General features: G+C 32.6%; 4 protein-coding genes across 4 annotated transcripts; all 4 read left to right on the forward strand.

Moving 5' to 3' along the window:
- The first annotated feature begins 538 nt into the window (after window positions 1–538).
- On the forward strand, window positions 539–2,271 carry LOC114751492 (cytochrome P450 71D11-like). Its single transcript, XM_028940165.1, has 3 exons — window positions 539–964; window positions 1,842–2,186; window positions 2,263–2,271. Exons 1-3 carry the CDS (start codon window positions 539–541, stop codon window positions 2,269–2,271), a joined length of 780 nt encoding a protein of 259 aa, XP_028795998.1.
- Window positions 2,272–2,283: 12 nt separating this feature from the next.
- On the forward strand, window positions 2,284–3,357 carry LOC114751493 (5-epiaristolochene 1,3-dihydroxylase-like). The gene is made up of 2 exons (XM_028940166.1): window positions 2,284–2,300; window positions 2,447–3,357. The coding sequence occupies exons 1-2, from the start codon at window positions 2,295–2,297 to the stop codon at window positions 3,098–3,100; spliced, it is 660 nt and encodes a 219-aa protein (XP_028795999.1). The 5' UTR covers window positions 2,284–2,294; the 3' UTR covers window positions 3,101–3,357.
- Window positions 3,358–5,478: 2,121 nt separating this feature from the next.
- Window positions 5,479–7,773, forward strand: LOC114751484 (cytochrome P450 71D7-like). Its single transcript, XM_028940157.1, has 2 exons — window positions 5,479–5,836; window positions 7,427–7,773. Exons 1-2 carry the CDS (start codon window positions 5,479–5,481, stop codon window positions 7,771–7,773), a joined length of 705 nt encoding a protein of 234 aa, XP_028795990.1.
- A 551-nt stretch (window positions 7,774–8,324) lies between these two features.
- On the forward strand, window positions 8,325–8,909 carry LOC114751485 (tabersonine 16-hydroxylase 2-like). The gene has a single exon (XM_028940158.1). It carries the CDS (start codon window positions 8,325–8,327, stop codon window positions 8,907–8,909), a length of 585 nt encoding a protein of 194 aa, XP_028795991.1.
- Window positions 8,910–15,603: the final 6,694 nt, after the last annotated feature.

The following is a 15,603-nucleotide window of genomic DNA, read 5'->3' on the forward strand; positions in this document are numbered from 1 at the left end:
ATTCATAAGTGAACGATTTTTTAATATTAAACCTACAATTTAATGGTAATGATTCGAAAGTTTTAATAACGTAATGGAGTTCATTGTAGTTTTTAATGTTGAGAGTTGGATAATAAACTAGTAAGAAAACTAAAACCAACATGCACATAAAAAGCTAAACAACATCAAGATCCCTTATTATAATGTGAATTTCTAATATTATTCATTGCAAGGTGTGGATCAAATTTAGATCTTTAAATATAATTTTCTGTATATAGTTTCATTCTTAGTTTCTTACCCAATTAGAGAATGTGAGACTAAATCCAAAAGATTAGTTGTTCATACAACATAAAGACGCAAATAGAAGGTTCTCCAGCTAGGCCGCCTAATATAGGAATTATGTGAATAATAATAATTCAATTAAAACAACAACACGGAAACAAAAATAGAAGAAAAAGACATAAATACGCATATATATGCATATACATATGTGATTTTGTGTGCGTGTATATATATTTATGTCATGTATGGTGATCCATATTCAATCTGAATTTTAGAGATGGATCTCCAGTTCGTCAACTTGCCCTTTCTTCTCTGTTCTATCTTGCTCCTCATAACTTTACGGGAACTGATATTGAGAAGTCTCAGAAGCGGCGGAGAGAAAAAGCTGCCACCGGGGCCGTGGAGGATTCCGATTATGGGAAGCGTCCACCACCTGGGTGGCTCCCAACACCTCCACCGGCGATTGAGGGAGCTGTCGGAGAAATATGGGCCGTTGATGCATCTTCAGCTGGGGGGAATCTCAACGGTGGTGGTTTCATCTGCAGAAGTTGCTAAGGAAGTTTTGAAGACAAAGGATCATATATTTGGTCAAAGGCCTTATCTTGCTGGTTCTGATATCGTGTTTTATGGTCCTTCTAATATCGTCTTGTCCCCTACTGGAGATCACTGGAAGCTCCTCAGAAAGATTTTCTCTCATCATTTGGTAATTAACTTCCCAGGTTCCAATCATTAATTTGATGAATTTTATTCTTTTTCTTGAATTGAATTGCTCGTTATGAATCGGAAACAGGCTGGGTTCTCTTTTGGCTAAAAGGTTTAGAATTCAAATCTTGTGTCGTACATGTTTAGCCCTTGTTTAAATCTAATTAACCCAGAGTAATATTGAATATGGGATACTTATATTAAAAAAAAAAGTGCGTTTAGATCATTGGGAGAATGTAATTAATCAAGAACTCTTACAAGATCAATTTAAAACTTCAAAGGAAAGAAGAAACAGAATTTTCTGAGAGACTTTTCAGGATTCTAGTTTCTTCGCACATGTTTTCTATTTCCCTTCCTGGCATGAATGAATATACATTTTGACCCTTGCCTAAAATTAAAGGATCGTGAATTACTTGTGATGGAAGAAAGACAAAAAGGATATATGAGAACTGAGGTACATATATATACATATAGAAAATCGATAGATTTTTTTAAAAAAAAAAATTATTTTTATCTATTACTTCACTGCTTCATCACGCGAACACGTATGGATCTAAATTTTTTGAAATTAAAGAATAAAGAGTAGGTAGTTGAAGACAAATGAAATCAATATCATTTATAATCTCATCGTTTTTTTAAAATCAAGTTACCCACAAATAATTAAGATATGCAAGACATGATTATGCGAGTGAGCACAAATAATATGAGTATGAACCAAAATAAGGCCTTATTTTAATTAAGAGAATAATGTATGTATATATATATAATTAATCTACATAGCTAAATTTAATTTTCTTTAATACCACCCATGCCCATCCAATATGTGAAACTATACTTGCTTACAATTACATGATTCAGTGTTGTTCTTATAATTACAGTTAAATGCCGCGCGAGTAAGATCTTTCCGATCAGTTAGGGAAGAAGAAGTGGAGAGTTTGATGAAATGTTTATCTGCAGAAGCCGGCTCTGAAGTGAACCTCACTGAGAAGATTTGTGCTACGGCATGTCGGATTGCTACAAGGTCAGCTTTTGGAGAGAAGCATAAGGGCCAAGTAGAACCCATTATCTTGGTCTGCAATATGATTCTCAAGTCACCACATGGTATCTGCGATCTGTTTCCTTCTCACAAGTGGCTTCCGGCGGTCACCGGAGTGAGGCGTAGGTATCTGGAGCTTCATCGGAAAATTGACCAGGTTCTGGAAAACATCATCGCCGATCACCATGTCGGTGATGATGCAGCCGGAGAAGAAGACGAAGAAGAATGTTTGCTCTCTGGTCTTTTGAATTTGAAACGTCAAGGTGATTTGACAACGGACAACGTTAAAGCCGCCATGTTGGTTAGTGCCAAGTACCTTTCTTTTGACCATTATTGGTATACCTAATCGAATAAAAGTGTGTTTCTGGATTTTGCATTTTAAATAAAAAAAATTCACTGGCATTTTCCGACAAGCTCATCACACCATATGTGTATTTTAATTTACAGGATGTGATAATGGCAGCATTTGAGCCAGCGTTTAGGATAGTAGAATGGGCTATGGCAGAAATGGTGAGAAAACCAGCAACACTGAGAAGAGCACAAGAAGAAGTGAGACAAGTTCTGAGGATGAAAGGACACATCAATGAAACAACGTTAGAGGAAATGAAATATGTTAAAGCTGTCTTCAAAGAAACTTTAAGACTACACCCTCCTTCTCCTTTCCTGGCTCCAAGAGAATGCATGGAGACTTGTGAGATCAATGGGTACACGATTCCAAAGAGAACCCAAGTGCTTGTGAATATTTGGGCCATTACAAGAGATCCTAAGTATTGGAGCTCATCATTTTCATCTTCATCATCCTCTGCAGAAGAAGAAGAGTTTGTTCCTGAAAGATTCATGGATAGTTCTGTGGATTACAGAGGATCCAACTTTGAGTTCATATCGTTTGGTGCAGGCAAGAGGGTGTGTCCTGGGATGTTGTTTGGTCCTGCCATTGCAGAGATTCTTTTAGCAAACTTGTTGTGTTATTTTGATTGGCAACTGCCCTCTGGGACTACTCCAGAAACCCTAGACATGACTGAACTTTTGGATTCAACCTTGAAGAAGAAAACTAGTCTCATTCTAGTTCCTACTCCTCATGGTAATCCCATGTGTACATAACTGAATAAACTGGGAGAGCTTGGGAAGTTGATTAGTTTTACATGGCTATATATATATATATATGATTAGGATATTTATTTGTTTATTTATTTATTTTTATATGATGTCACAAGTTGATGTGAATTTGATTTCAAGAATGGGGGTGTGCATAAAGAACAGGGTCCTAGCGTACCCATACTCGTTATGATCATGTGGGGATAGGACACAAACGAACTCAAGACAAATTCAGATACATGACGAGAAGACAGAGACAAAGTCGTTATATATATATATATATATATATATATATCTACATCTATATATCTTTTTGTAGTCTTTTATTTTGTTATTTAAAATGTCAGGTATTTATATTTAGATTTTAGTAATTTTTATTTTACTGAAAAGTGAAACAGTGTACTTGATTATTTAGAAATTAAGTTATAGATCCCGTCATAGATGTTAATTCCTTAATTCTTAATTTTTCATCTTTTTCTTTCGATCTCTGTGTTTTTATTAGGATTATTGTCCAATCTGGAAAGAATATCAACTCCAAAATGAGACGGACATTATGGGATGAAAATTCCATCGTGCTCCAATTTCAGGATTGAACATAACGGAAGGAAAAAATTAAAAAAAAAATCACAAAATTAAAGAATAAAATATTTATAATAATCACAGAAATATTTTCTATATAAAAAACTTGCGTAACTTGCATAACTAATTAAATGTCAACTGCTTTCAATTTGAGTTGTTGACAACCAGCTTTTCAAATTTAATTCGGAGTTGCTACATTAACTTCTGCTAATAAAATAAAGTTATTCCAATAATTAAGGAAGCCCTCCCATGTGAATGTATATCGCTGGTCAATAAAGTTCTCACAAATAATGAGATTTGAACTCACAATTTTATGATACTCAGATATTATGAGCCAACTTCATACTAATTGAACCAACTTTTGTTGGGAAAGTGTTTTTTTGTTTTGCCAAAGTTGATCCCTAATTAATTTAACATAATGTATCATTTCTTTTCCTTATAACTTAGCATTAATATAAATATATATATAACATGTTATTATGAAAATAGGAAAGTGACTCTGCATCTGTGCAAAACAAGGAAGACGAAAATAATTAATAAAACCACCAAAAGACAACTAATAAGCTGTTGGTTGAGATTGTAAGTGGCCTGACTTGAGAACACGAGTTTGAATCTCAAGAAATACATTTGTTGTGAGACTTTTAATCTTAATGGTCCTGTTTGAATACAGATTAGTTTCAAGTCCAAAATAACTTAGGATGCTCTGAATTTATACTCCAAAAAAAATCCCCAAATCAAAAATTACAATGTTGAAAGATTACATGAATTATCAAAACAAATTATTTCTAAATCTTAAAATTGGTTTTCAAAATCTCCTGATGAATAAATTTTCAATACTTCTTTTTCCTTTTCTTATTCCCATCATTTCTTGAAAAATATGACTTTTGGTATAAATTATTAGGGAGCAGAAGAAGTCAAAATCCTCTGATTGGCGTGATTTAATAAAGAACATTTTTGCATGCCACTAGTGATTCGAATAGAAAATCAAGTCCATAACTCCATATATATCTGATACACACACAATATGCAGATTAATTATCAAGAAAAAAATAAATGCCCTAATTAGAAAGTGATTTTGCATATCACCCAGAATTTGTGAATTTTGATTTCGTCAACTTTTCGGCCGCCGAAGAAGCTGAAATATAATCTTCGGATTGATTGCATTTGAAGAACATACATACATATGCCACAGGTGATTATAATATTAATTGATCAGTCCCTATCCAGTACTCACTAATTAATCACACGGAAACTGATGAAAGTTATTCCTTCTTATCACAACAACCAGCTACTATATACATGTTTAACTTTAGCTTCAAAAATCTCTAGGCAAAGTTATATTCAAGCACGCAAATAAAATGTATATATTGAAAAATTTTAAAAAGCTCAAATTGTCTTAAGAATTATATGAGTTTTTTTTTTTCCATGAGCGAGCAGTGTTTTAATAATAAACCTAATTTTAAATTAAAGCTTTTATAGTTTAATGGAGTTGTACTTCTTTTTTGTGGTGACTTTTTATAAATTTAATAATTTTTATATTGATATTGATGATATTGACCGGAGGTAGTGAGAGCTGTGTTGTTGACTTGTTATTACTACTAAACCCAAAAGATTAATTAGTTCATAATTAAAAGAATATAATGAAGCAACATATTGAAGATTATTCTTCAGGAAAGCGTGAAACTAAAACAAAATAGAAGTAACCTGATTGAGTGATTATTAAGAATTTGTATTTTATATATATATATATATATATATATATATCTCTGTGTCATGTCTTTGATCAATCACTGGGTTTTTTGGCGATGGATATTACCTTCTTCTCCTTGCCGGCCTTCCTTCTCAGTTCGATCTTGTTCCTCGTATTTTGTCTGAAATTGGTAAGAAGCTTCAGCAGAAGCTGCAGCGTCATCCAATCAAAGCTACCGCCAGGGCCATGGAGGCTTCCGATGATAGGAAGCATCCACCACCTGGGCGGCTGCCTGCCCCACCGGCGACTGAGAGAACTGTCGGAGAAACACGGGCCGGTGATGTGGCTGCAACTGGGAGAAATCTCAACGGTGGTTGTTTCTTCTGCAGAAGCTGCCAAAGAAGTACTGAAGACGAAGGATCGTATATTTGGTCAAAGGGCTTTTGCTGCTGGTTCTGATGTTTTGTTAGATGGTCCCTCTAACATAGTCCTCTTCCCTACCGGAGATTACTGAAAGCTCATCAAAAAGATCACCTCCCAACGACTGGTAATTCTTTGTGAAAATTATTTATTTATTCTATGTAATTTTGACTCGCCTATAAGTTAAGTTAGTGTCTTGAATAATTAATTTAAGAACTAAGTTATAGTCAGAGTTTAAAACAAAAAAAATAAAGCGACATGACTAATCACTTGAAAGATTACATTATTTAAACTTGCCTTTCATCATCATCAGCATGCACATAATCAAGTTTTAAATTAGAGAAAATTACACTTAAGTGTCTGGTAAGAAAATTATATGTATATATAGGTACGTCATATTTCATTTAATATTAATAGGGTCTAAGAGATTTAAGATTTACAAGTTTGTCTTGTCAATAATGCAACTTGATTTGTAAATATAAAAGCTAAGTCCAACTTCTAAACATTAATTTATAAATTTACTTGTAAATAACACGATTGAATGTGAATATATAAAAATTTGACTTGTATGTAAATACTAAATTTCTTAACATCTATTAGCTAGATTTGAATGAAACTCAGGAGATCTTTTGATTGGGACCTATGGATAATCTTTTCTTCAAATTATTTAGGTTATTAGATCAAGTACTATACTTTAGTTCTATTTATAAACACTACTACAAAAAAGTGAAGTGGTAATGCTTAAAATTTTTAGTAGGTAGCATTTATGAAACGCTGCGTAAAAAGATGCTATCTTATAATTAGGTAGTGCTTTGAGAAATGCTACAAAAAATTTAAAGAAAATAAACAGTGGTAGCATTTTGTTGAAACGCTTCTACTTGTACACTGTTAGGTACTCTTCCGGTCCTTAATATAGAAACCAATTGTTAAGTTAGTTTTGATCCTAAATATAAGATCCATTTATCATATTTATCAATTTTCTCTAAATTACTCCTATGGATACTCTCTCAACCATAATCAAGTAGAAGAGGTCAGGAAGTGGGGGTATTAAGAAAGATGATTATGGTATTTTAGGAAAAACACGTCATATTTCTTATAATTAACTAACTTATTTAACTTCCTTAATCTAATCAAATTAGTTAAATGGGTCTTATATTAAGGATCGGAGGAGTACCATTTACATCTTGTGAGCTACACCTAATACATGATGTTTTGGAAAAAAAGAAAATTAACATCAAGTAGCGCCTATGTCTCATAAATGTGTGCTGCTAGAGTCTTTTTTTTAAAATAGTTTTATGCTAATTATAAGACGTGTTATTGATCTTTTATTACTAGTTTTTCCTTTTACCTCTCATTAAATGTTGGTGTATAGTATTTAATTTTCAAATTATATATATTTAATAAGAATAAAGTTGAAAACTTATTAAAATTTTTAGACAGTTAATGAGTTTTAATTTTGTTTTCAAACATTAACATGCAAGAGAGAATACAAAATGCGAAAACTGATTTTATAAATATGTTGCAAATAAAATGTATGCGTCTTTAATTTGTTGCCAACAGTTAAATGCTGCACGTGTAAGATCGTTCCAATCACTGAGGGGAAGAGGAAGTATCAAGTTTAGTGAAATGTTTATATGCAAAAGCTGGTTCGCCTGTAAACCTCGCCGAGAAAATCTTTGACACGGCGTGTCGGATTGTTTCAAGGTCAGCCTTCCACCGCCGGAATAAGCTCGATGATGATGGCCAACAACAAGAAGCAATGATCTTTGTCTGTGGGGCGGTGGTCTCCATGTCACCGGACATCGCCCACCTGTTTCCTTCCCGGAAGTGGCTTCGCGCGCTCACGGGAGCCAGACGGAAGTACGATGAGCTCCGTCGGAGAATTGACGTGCTTCTGGAAAACATCATCGCCGCCGCCGATGGTGATGCCGGAGATGAGGGAGAAGAAGAACCTTTACTCTGCTCTTCTCAGTTTGAAACGTCATGGTGATTTGACAATGGACAACGTTCAAACAAGCCTATCCTACGGTTACGGTACAACCTTTTCATATCATCATTTAATTAAGCATCATGGCCCAATTTTACTCTGGAAGTTTTGACGCAGGAGTAGTGAATATCTATTTTTTTTTTGAAATCAATATAGTGAAATTATTAAAAAATAAGTAATATCGTCCCCATCATTAAAAATATTAACAATTAATATTAGTTTTTTAACTGTTAAGGTGATTTTGTTCCTTTTTTTTGACACTTAAGAAGTCAAAATGATCCAAAAAAACAAGAGTTCTAGATATCAATAGCCTATACCCCGAAACTTAGCTTCTGAGACAAAATTAAACATTAACCCTTTAATTAATTAATCTCTTGCACATAACGCACGTTATTATATATCTATACACACCAATCCGACTTCCACATCATACGTGCAATATCAAAGAAAGCCAAAAAATTCTTCTAACCTGCCTATATATATATATATATATATATATAGAGGATGTGGTGCTAGCAGGATTCGAGCCAGCAAGCAGATTAGTAGAATGGGCCATGGCAGAAATGGTAAGAAAACCAAGAGTACTGGAAAAAGCACAAGAAGAAGTGAGACAAGTCTGGAACGAGAGAGGATATATTGATGAATCGGTTGTAGAAGAACTGGAATATCTTAAAGCAGTCATTAAAGAAACTTTAAGGCTACATCCTCCAGCCCCTCTTTTGTCTCCAAGAGAATGCACACAGCCCTGTGAGATCAATGGCCACACAATACGAGAGAAAACCCAAGTGTTTGTGAATGTTTGGGCCATTGAGAGAGACCCTAACTATTGGACTTCTTCTTCTTCATCATCTTCATATTCTGCAGAAGAGTTTGCTCCTGAAAGATTCATGAACAGTTCTGTGGATTACAGAGGATCGAACTTTGAGTATATTCCATTTGGTGCTGGCAAAAGGGGTTGTCCTGGGATGTTATATGGCCCTGCCATTGGAGAGATTCTTCTGGCCAACTTGTTGTGTTATTTTGATTGGGAACTTCCCTCTGGGATCACTCCAGAAACCCTAGATATGACTGAACTCATGGGCTCAACTATTAAAAAGAAAGACAATCTCATCCTCGTCCCCACTCCTCATCATATATAATCGATCAAGTGTTTGTGTATAGTATGAAGTTAATTATGAATTATATATAAACTTTATGGAATGTTGGTTCGTTTTTATGTGGCTATGATTATGAATAAATTTGGGAAAACTAACCCATATAGTTAGTTGTAGTTTGTCTTGATTTTAAATTATGTTCCTTTAGTTTATTTTGTTTAAATTAGGCCCTTCTCATTTGATTCGTAATAGGCGCTTATCTTTCAGTGTACACATATAAAATTGTTAAGAAAATTGTTTCTAGCTAAATCTTAAAATTATTGATTGGCAAACTTCCAACCAATTTTCAAGGCTTCTTCTTTCTGTTATTATTCCCATCATTTCCTGAAAAAATAAAAATTAATTAAAATATATAAAAAAATTTAAATTCAATTTGGACCATTCAAAATTGATTGGGATTGTTCAAATTAAAATGAGCACTCCCTCCTTATGATTGTGATAAGTATGAAACGTGTTCCTATCTTGGCAGCATTTTAGGTGATTCTCTATAAACGTAGTGATTTTTATAGTGATATATATATACGATGAGATGAGGTGAGCTGTGTTATTGACTTAATAATAAACACAAAAGATTGATTAGTTCCTAAAGAAAGAAGCAAAGTAACATTGAAGAATCCCCAGGAAACCGTGAACAGGAATTTTATGAATAATAAACACCAATAATCGCACCTACAACAAACCAATAATAAAATAAAATAAAATAAAATAAAAATAGACAGACGATCGAGTAATTATTAAGAATATGTGTGTGTGTGATACAGATATATGCATGTCAAGACAAACTTTGCTTGCAACAGCTCAACTCACAGGCAATATTTAATTTATGAGGCCAAGGCTATATTTACACATAACTATCAATGATCAAGACACATTATTCAATTTAACTTCACATAGAGTCTAAGTTAAAGAAAAGATAAATCAGATTGATCTTAAATTTAGGATGGGAAGAGTATTTTTAATTTTATATTACTCCTCTAGTCCTTAATATATGACATAATTGTTAAGTTAATTTTAATCTTAAATATAAGAACTATTTCTCATATTTATTAGTTTTTTTTTCTAAATTATTACCAAGGATACTCCCTCAATCATAATTAGGCAAGCAAGGGAGGGAGGATATTAAGAAAGATAATCATGGTGTTTTAGAAAAAATATGTCATATTACCTCCGGTCCTGATTATAAGAGTTAGTTGACTAATTTGAAGAGATTAATGAAATAAGTTTGTTAGTTATTTGTAATAAATAAATATTGTCTTTCCTAAAATATTCTTACTAATCAAGTGTGTTGGCTAAAATTACTATTATTAAGGGGGAAAAAAGCATAAATGTGAGACACAAAAGTAGATTTGCGTCTTATATTTATGACTAAAATAAAACTCAAATGAAGTCTTATATCAAATATCAGAGGTAGTATTTCTTATAATTAATTAAACCTGTCTAATCTTATTAATATAATTAAATTAGTTACATAGGTGTTATATTGAGAATGGGAGTGGTAATAATAATGAATTGACTAAATCATCAACAGGAGCAGGCCGGCTTGAAGATTCTCGACGGAAGCATAAAAGGGAAAATACATATGGTACGGTATGAAGAATAAATAATATACTCCATTAAGGGATAAATATATTTGAATAATTAATTTATAGATACTGAAAAAATTTAAAAATTATTTATTTATAATAAATGCGTGTTAGTTTATAGAAGTAACATATTTAATTACAAACAATACTTTGTAAGATATTTTAATTATATATTTTATATTATATTATATTATTTTGTTTTAATTAAAATATCCAAAGTATGGCCCGTTAGTCAGTTAGGCCCAGTCCAGGTAGGGTTCTAGACTCGATGCTTTTTAGTCATTCTTGACCTTGATGGTGGGTTAAGTTTTTGACGGTTAACTGAGTGAGCATCTGTGAAAACCTAATACATGGCTCTTGAGGTTCCCTGACTGGTGGCGGCTCTTTCTTATTCCATCACTCTGCCCACCTCCCAGTCAGAAGAGATCCTGATATCTTTTCTACTAACAACATCTGAATAATTTCAGTTATTCTAATCCAGATCAAGGCCAGAAGCATTGTGGATTGCTTCTTCAGACTATCTAGCATGGCGAGAGGTATTTATAAGTCTTCCGCTGCTACTCTGATGATTGTAGAATTCTATATGACTATTTGGATAAATATATGTGTTCATGTGAATTGTTCTAACATGTGGCATCAGAGCCTGGTTTTTAGATCTCCCTCTGCCTGCTATTTTTGTAAATGATACATTATGAATGTATATTAATTTTCTATTTGAAAATTATTTTGAGAAAAACTTCTATGAGCGTCATATGTGCTTGTTTCAACCGTCTTTGTTTTTCTCGGATCTCTATATATGGTCGAGCTTTTGGGTGAATGGACCAAAGAAAATTATATATATTGTTTCCTTGATGACCGCCTTCAATTTGGTTTGCCTTTTCATTGAAATTTAAAGGATCCGAAACGTTAGCTTGGTTTTGCATCAAAATCTATATATTGATATATGCGATTTGAGTTTTCGTATCCTTTACATGTGATTATTGCCCACATGGACTTTGCCGTTTTGGAGAATAAAATTGCCGATGGTACCACTGTGATGTTTTGGTTTGAAATCAAAATTTTATTTGGTGTTTTTTTTTCGCATGTTTTTATCAAATTCAATTTGATCATGGGCTTGCTCTTGATGATATTGCTATCATAAATTGCTGGCCATTGAGTTCTGATCATCTTGCCGTGAAAACGAGAGAAACGGCGTTAAAATCGCCGGCAAAGGTTGCCTGCAATTAGAGACGGCGGCAGATATGTCTGTATATATTCGGGTTGAAATTGCTGGCGGGTTGGTTAGGGATCCGACTGAAGGTGGAAAATAGGCGGCAAAGGGAAACGTCCAGTTTCACTATTCAGTTGTTGGGCTGCACATGGTTTGGGCTCACCAAAAAGTAGGCATCTGAATTGTTCTTTATTTTGTTGGGGACTCTGTATGTTTTTTGTAGAATAGCTTGTTTGTTACTCGAAGCCATTTTACAAAATTGGGCAGTGTTTTGGGCCTATCCCATGACAGCTTCTGTTTTCATATTTTCCACATTTTATGGGCCATTCGGTTTTGGGCATATTTAATACACACACACACAAAAAAAAAAAAGGAAGGATTTCGCAAGGACATTGTGGTTCAAGTTTCTGCCTTCGAATTTTATTTTCTGGTTTTAACATGTTATTTCCCTATAGGCCTTTAATGTTTCACGCCCATATGACATTCTGGGTCATTTTGATTTTATTTCAGAGCCAAAGTGGACCGTGAAAATTATTTCCAATTTCTCAAAAGTTTTAGTACTATTTGTCTGATTTCAGAAGTTGGCTGTTGAAAAATTGTTTTAGTTTTTGGAAAATTGGAACATGGGCCTCAATCAGTTTATTTTGTTTCTGGTTCCAATTTTTTTCACTCTTTTGGTTCATATCCAGAAATATATCTAGGCCTTTTATGTATGTCTGAACCCAGAAAAATCAATTTTTGCCTTTGTGAGATTATTGTTGTTTGGGATGGTTTGTGTAATTTTTCAGAAATCATTTGAGCTAAATAGATGTTGTATGAGTTCTCTGATTTATTATTTGGGACTCTTTTTGGGCCTGAACATTTTTTATTTTTCTGGAATTTTGGCTTTGGGCTCTATTTTGTATTTTGTTATATGAGCCAATTTTGTTTTATTTCCAGAAACAGTTTTTGGCTAAATAAAGCATTATTTAAATTGGTTTTTATTTATTTAGCCATAAGGTTTATCTATAATCTATTTCATGCACCATTTAAATTGTTTAAATAAAAGAGAAATCAATTTAGCTATTTTAACATACTGTGAAATTTTGCAAAATTCTTTTTGTCCGCTATTTAATTGTTTAAACATTTGTTTTAGGCAATCATATATTTGTTTGAGTTTTGCAAAATTATATTTGATTTGAAATATGCTGAATTTGATTTATTAAACAATTTTTGGGTGCATAAAATAGTGGGAGAATTTAATTTTAGTTATTTAGTTGCTTATGTTGCTTAAATTAATTGGTCAAGTTCTCCATTATGCTGTGCATATATGAGATTTAAATGCACATAGTTAATAATTGTGATTAGCATGCAAGGTTGATAAGGAGTAGCCACAGCATCCTCTTACATAGTGCATGGATAGATAATCACATACAGATTTTAAAATATCAACTATAATCAATGAGTAATTATAATTTGATCACATAAATGGTTTAGTTGATTAAATTATGTAGTTGGAATGCTCATTGATATTGTGTGTGTATATGGAATTTAATTGTACATATATGACATTAGTGATTAGCATATATATTTGTTCAAGGAGTAGCCACAGCATCCTTATTCACATGTTATATGCATATTTAATCACATGTGGATTTAAAATATCAATTTTGGTTAAATGCACAATCAATACACACAATGATTTGATGTCTTTGTGATGCAAATGTGGAGTTGAGGAGTAGCCACAGCATCCTTACATGTACATGTATTTGTCTTAATAGACAAATCATCATATAATGATAATTAAATATGTAGTTATGGTTAATCTTTGCCCGCAGGTAGATAATTATAATTACATATTTAATTAGGGTGGGATAGAAACGGCCTTATGATTCCTAAGTAGCCCACAGGTATTAGAAATCTAAATGCGTTCTAGTTTCACCAATTAGAGAACATGAATTTGTGCTATGCTGAAGTCTTTACCCACAGGTAGACTTCAGTGATACGAAATTTATGATTGTATGATTTACGTTGGTAAATCTACGCTTAAACGTGATGGTTAAATGCCTCATAAAGTGTTGTTGTAAGCATGATTAAAAGTTAATTCTTTATTTTGCAGCATTATTATTATCTTTTGAGTTAGGGACCATTATTGAGCCTAGAAGAAGATAAATGTGACTTCTTCAACTAAATTAAACTTGACATCAAGAAAGTTCTAGTGCCTATTAATACTAGCATGCAAAATGAGATAGTATTATGGGACTAAATTGTCTTAATACAATGATCTCAATTAAGAGCTAGTTATGGGTACATAATGAATGGAACAAAAGTCAAGAAATGGGCTGAAGGATGAATTTGAGAAATTCTCATAAAGAGTCATTGCATTGTATGCGGACTATAAAGTGATTCTCCATAAAATGTATTGGCACAAATAATCTCCATTACTGTTGGTGAAAGAGATTCTTAATTTATTATCTCATTAGTATGAGCTATATACGTTTTCATAAATACATGCAAGATTAAGTATTTATTGAAAATGTATATATTAAATGATTGGCTCAAACTTGAATAAGGATGAGATTTTGAATAAGGGTTATTTAGTCACCAACCTCAAGACCATAAAGTGATATGCATATATAAGAATTATATGTTAATAAAGAAAGGTCTGATTGGAGATAATGATGGATAAATTATTGCCATTGGTGCATTTAAAATCTCATTTTGTTTGTACTAATCATGAGAAGGATTTCTTCAAGTTGTATGGTGCATAATAGTTTCAAAGATCTTCATGAAAGGGTCAAAAGGTTTATCAAGAATGAGATTTAATGATCTCTTAAACCTTATTGATTCCAATCTATGTATAGTTTACATTAAGAAATACGTAAACCATCGCACGACTTTAAGAAAGCTTGAAGAGTTATGATTAGTAAGAGATTACATGTACTATTATTTATTGTAAGTTTGTGTTCTAGTAAATGGAATTACATATTTTTCCTATAAGTGGCCTCTCACAATGTTTGATCACTATTTGCCTTATAATTGTGTAATGTACAAGGCAAAATTGGATGGTTAATCTGACAAATAGATTAATGTAGTGAGATCAACAAGGGAGATAGATGGTGAGTACATCAATGATGGACAGTAACCTAGTCTATATATTAAGTTTCTTCATATAAGAAATCACTAGGTGATGTTGTTGAGAGAAGAAACATAATATTAATAGACATATTGAGCAATAAGGTTTACAATTTGTTTTTCCTTTTCAGGTACACACTCAAGACAATTATGTATATACTAAATGAGATTCCAACCTAATTTGTATTTAAATTCTTTTGAAAATCTAAAGAGTTGGAAGCCTAACTTATTATATATACTTGTAGAAAAATTGTCTTATGAAAGAAAGAGTGTAGAAGGAAAATATTTCTTGAGACTTATATTGCATATTTTGATGAAAATGCATAAAAGTCTCAAGCATCCAAATGTTTTGTCCATCATATTTTAGTATAGTATTTGGAGGAATGCCAAATTCATTATTATTGCCATGATTGGTGGGAGTGATCAAACTAATCAAGAATGATCACATATAAAGAACAACCTCTAATTATGGTAGAACATTGGTTTGGCATGGCACTCATCTTGTTAAGGTGAATGTAAAAACCATCATGAAGTTCTTAGATTCACAATTGATCATGTTTGAAATTAAGAGTATCAACATTAAGAATTCCGTCAATTATACAAGGAGTATTTGAAAATATATAAGGGATATCTCAAAATTGATGGGTGATACTCTTTTTCTGCAACTTCAATCTCATTAACAGATTGAGTTAAGATCAATAGTGATTGAAATTTGGTAATTCGCTGTAACTACATGATGTACATAAAAGTATTCAGCTAGAACATAAATATA

The sequence above is a fragment of the Neltuma alba genome, unplaced genomic scaffold (assembly GCF_004799145.2).
Source record: "Neltuma alba isolate B1F8T4 unplaced genomic scaffold, ASM479914v2 tig00006946_pilon, whole genome shotgun sequence".
NCBI lineage: Eukaryota > Viridiplantae > Streptophyta > Magnoliopsida > Fabales > Fabaceae > Neltuma > Neltuma alba.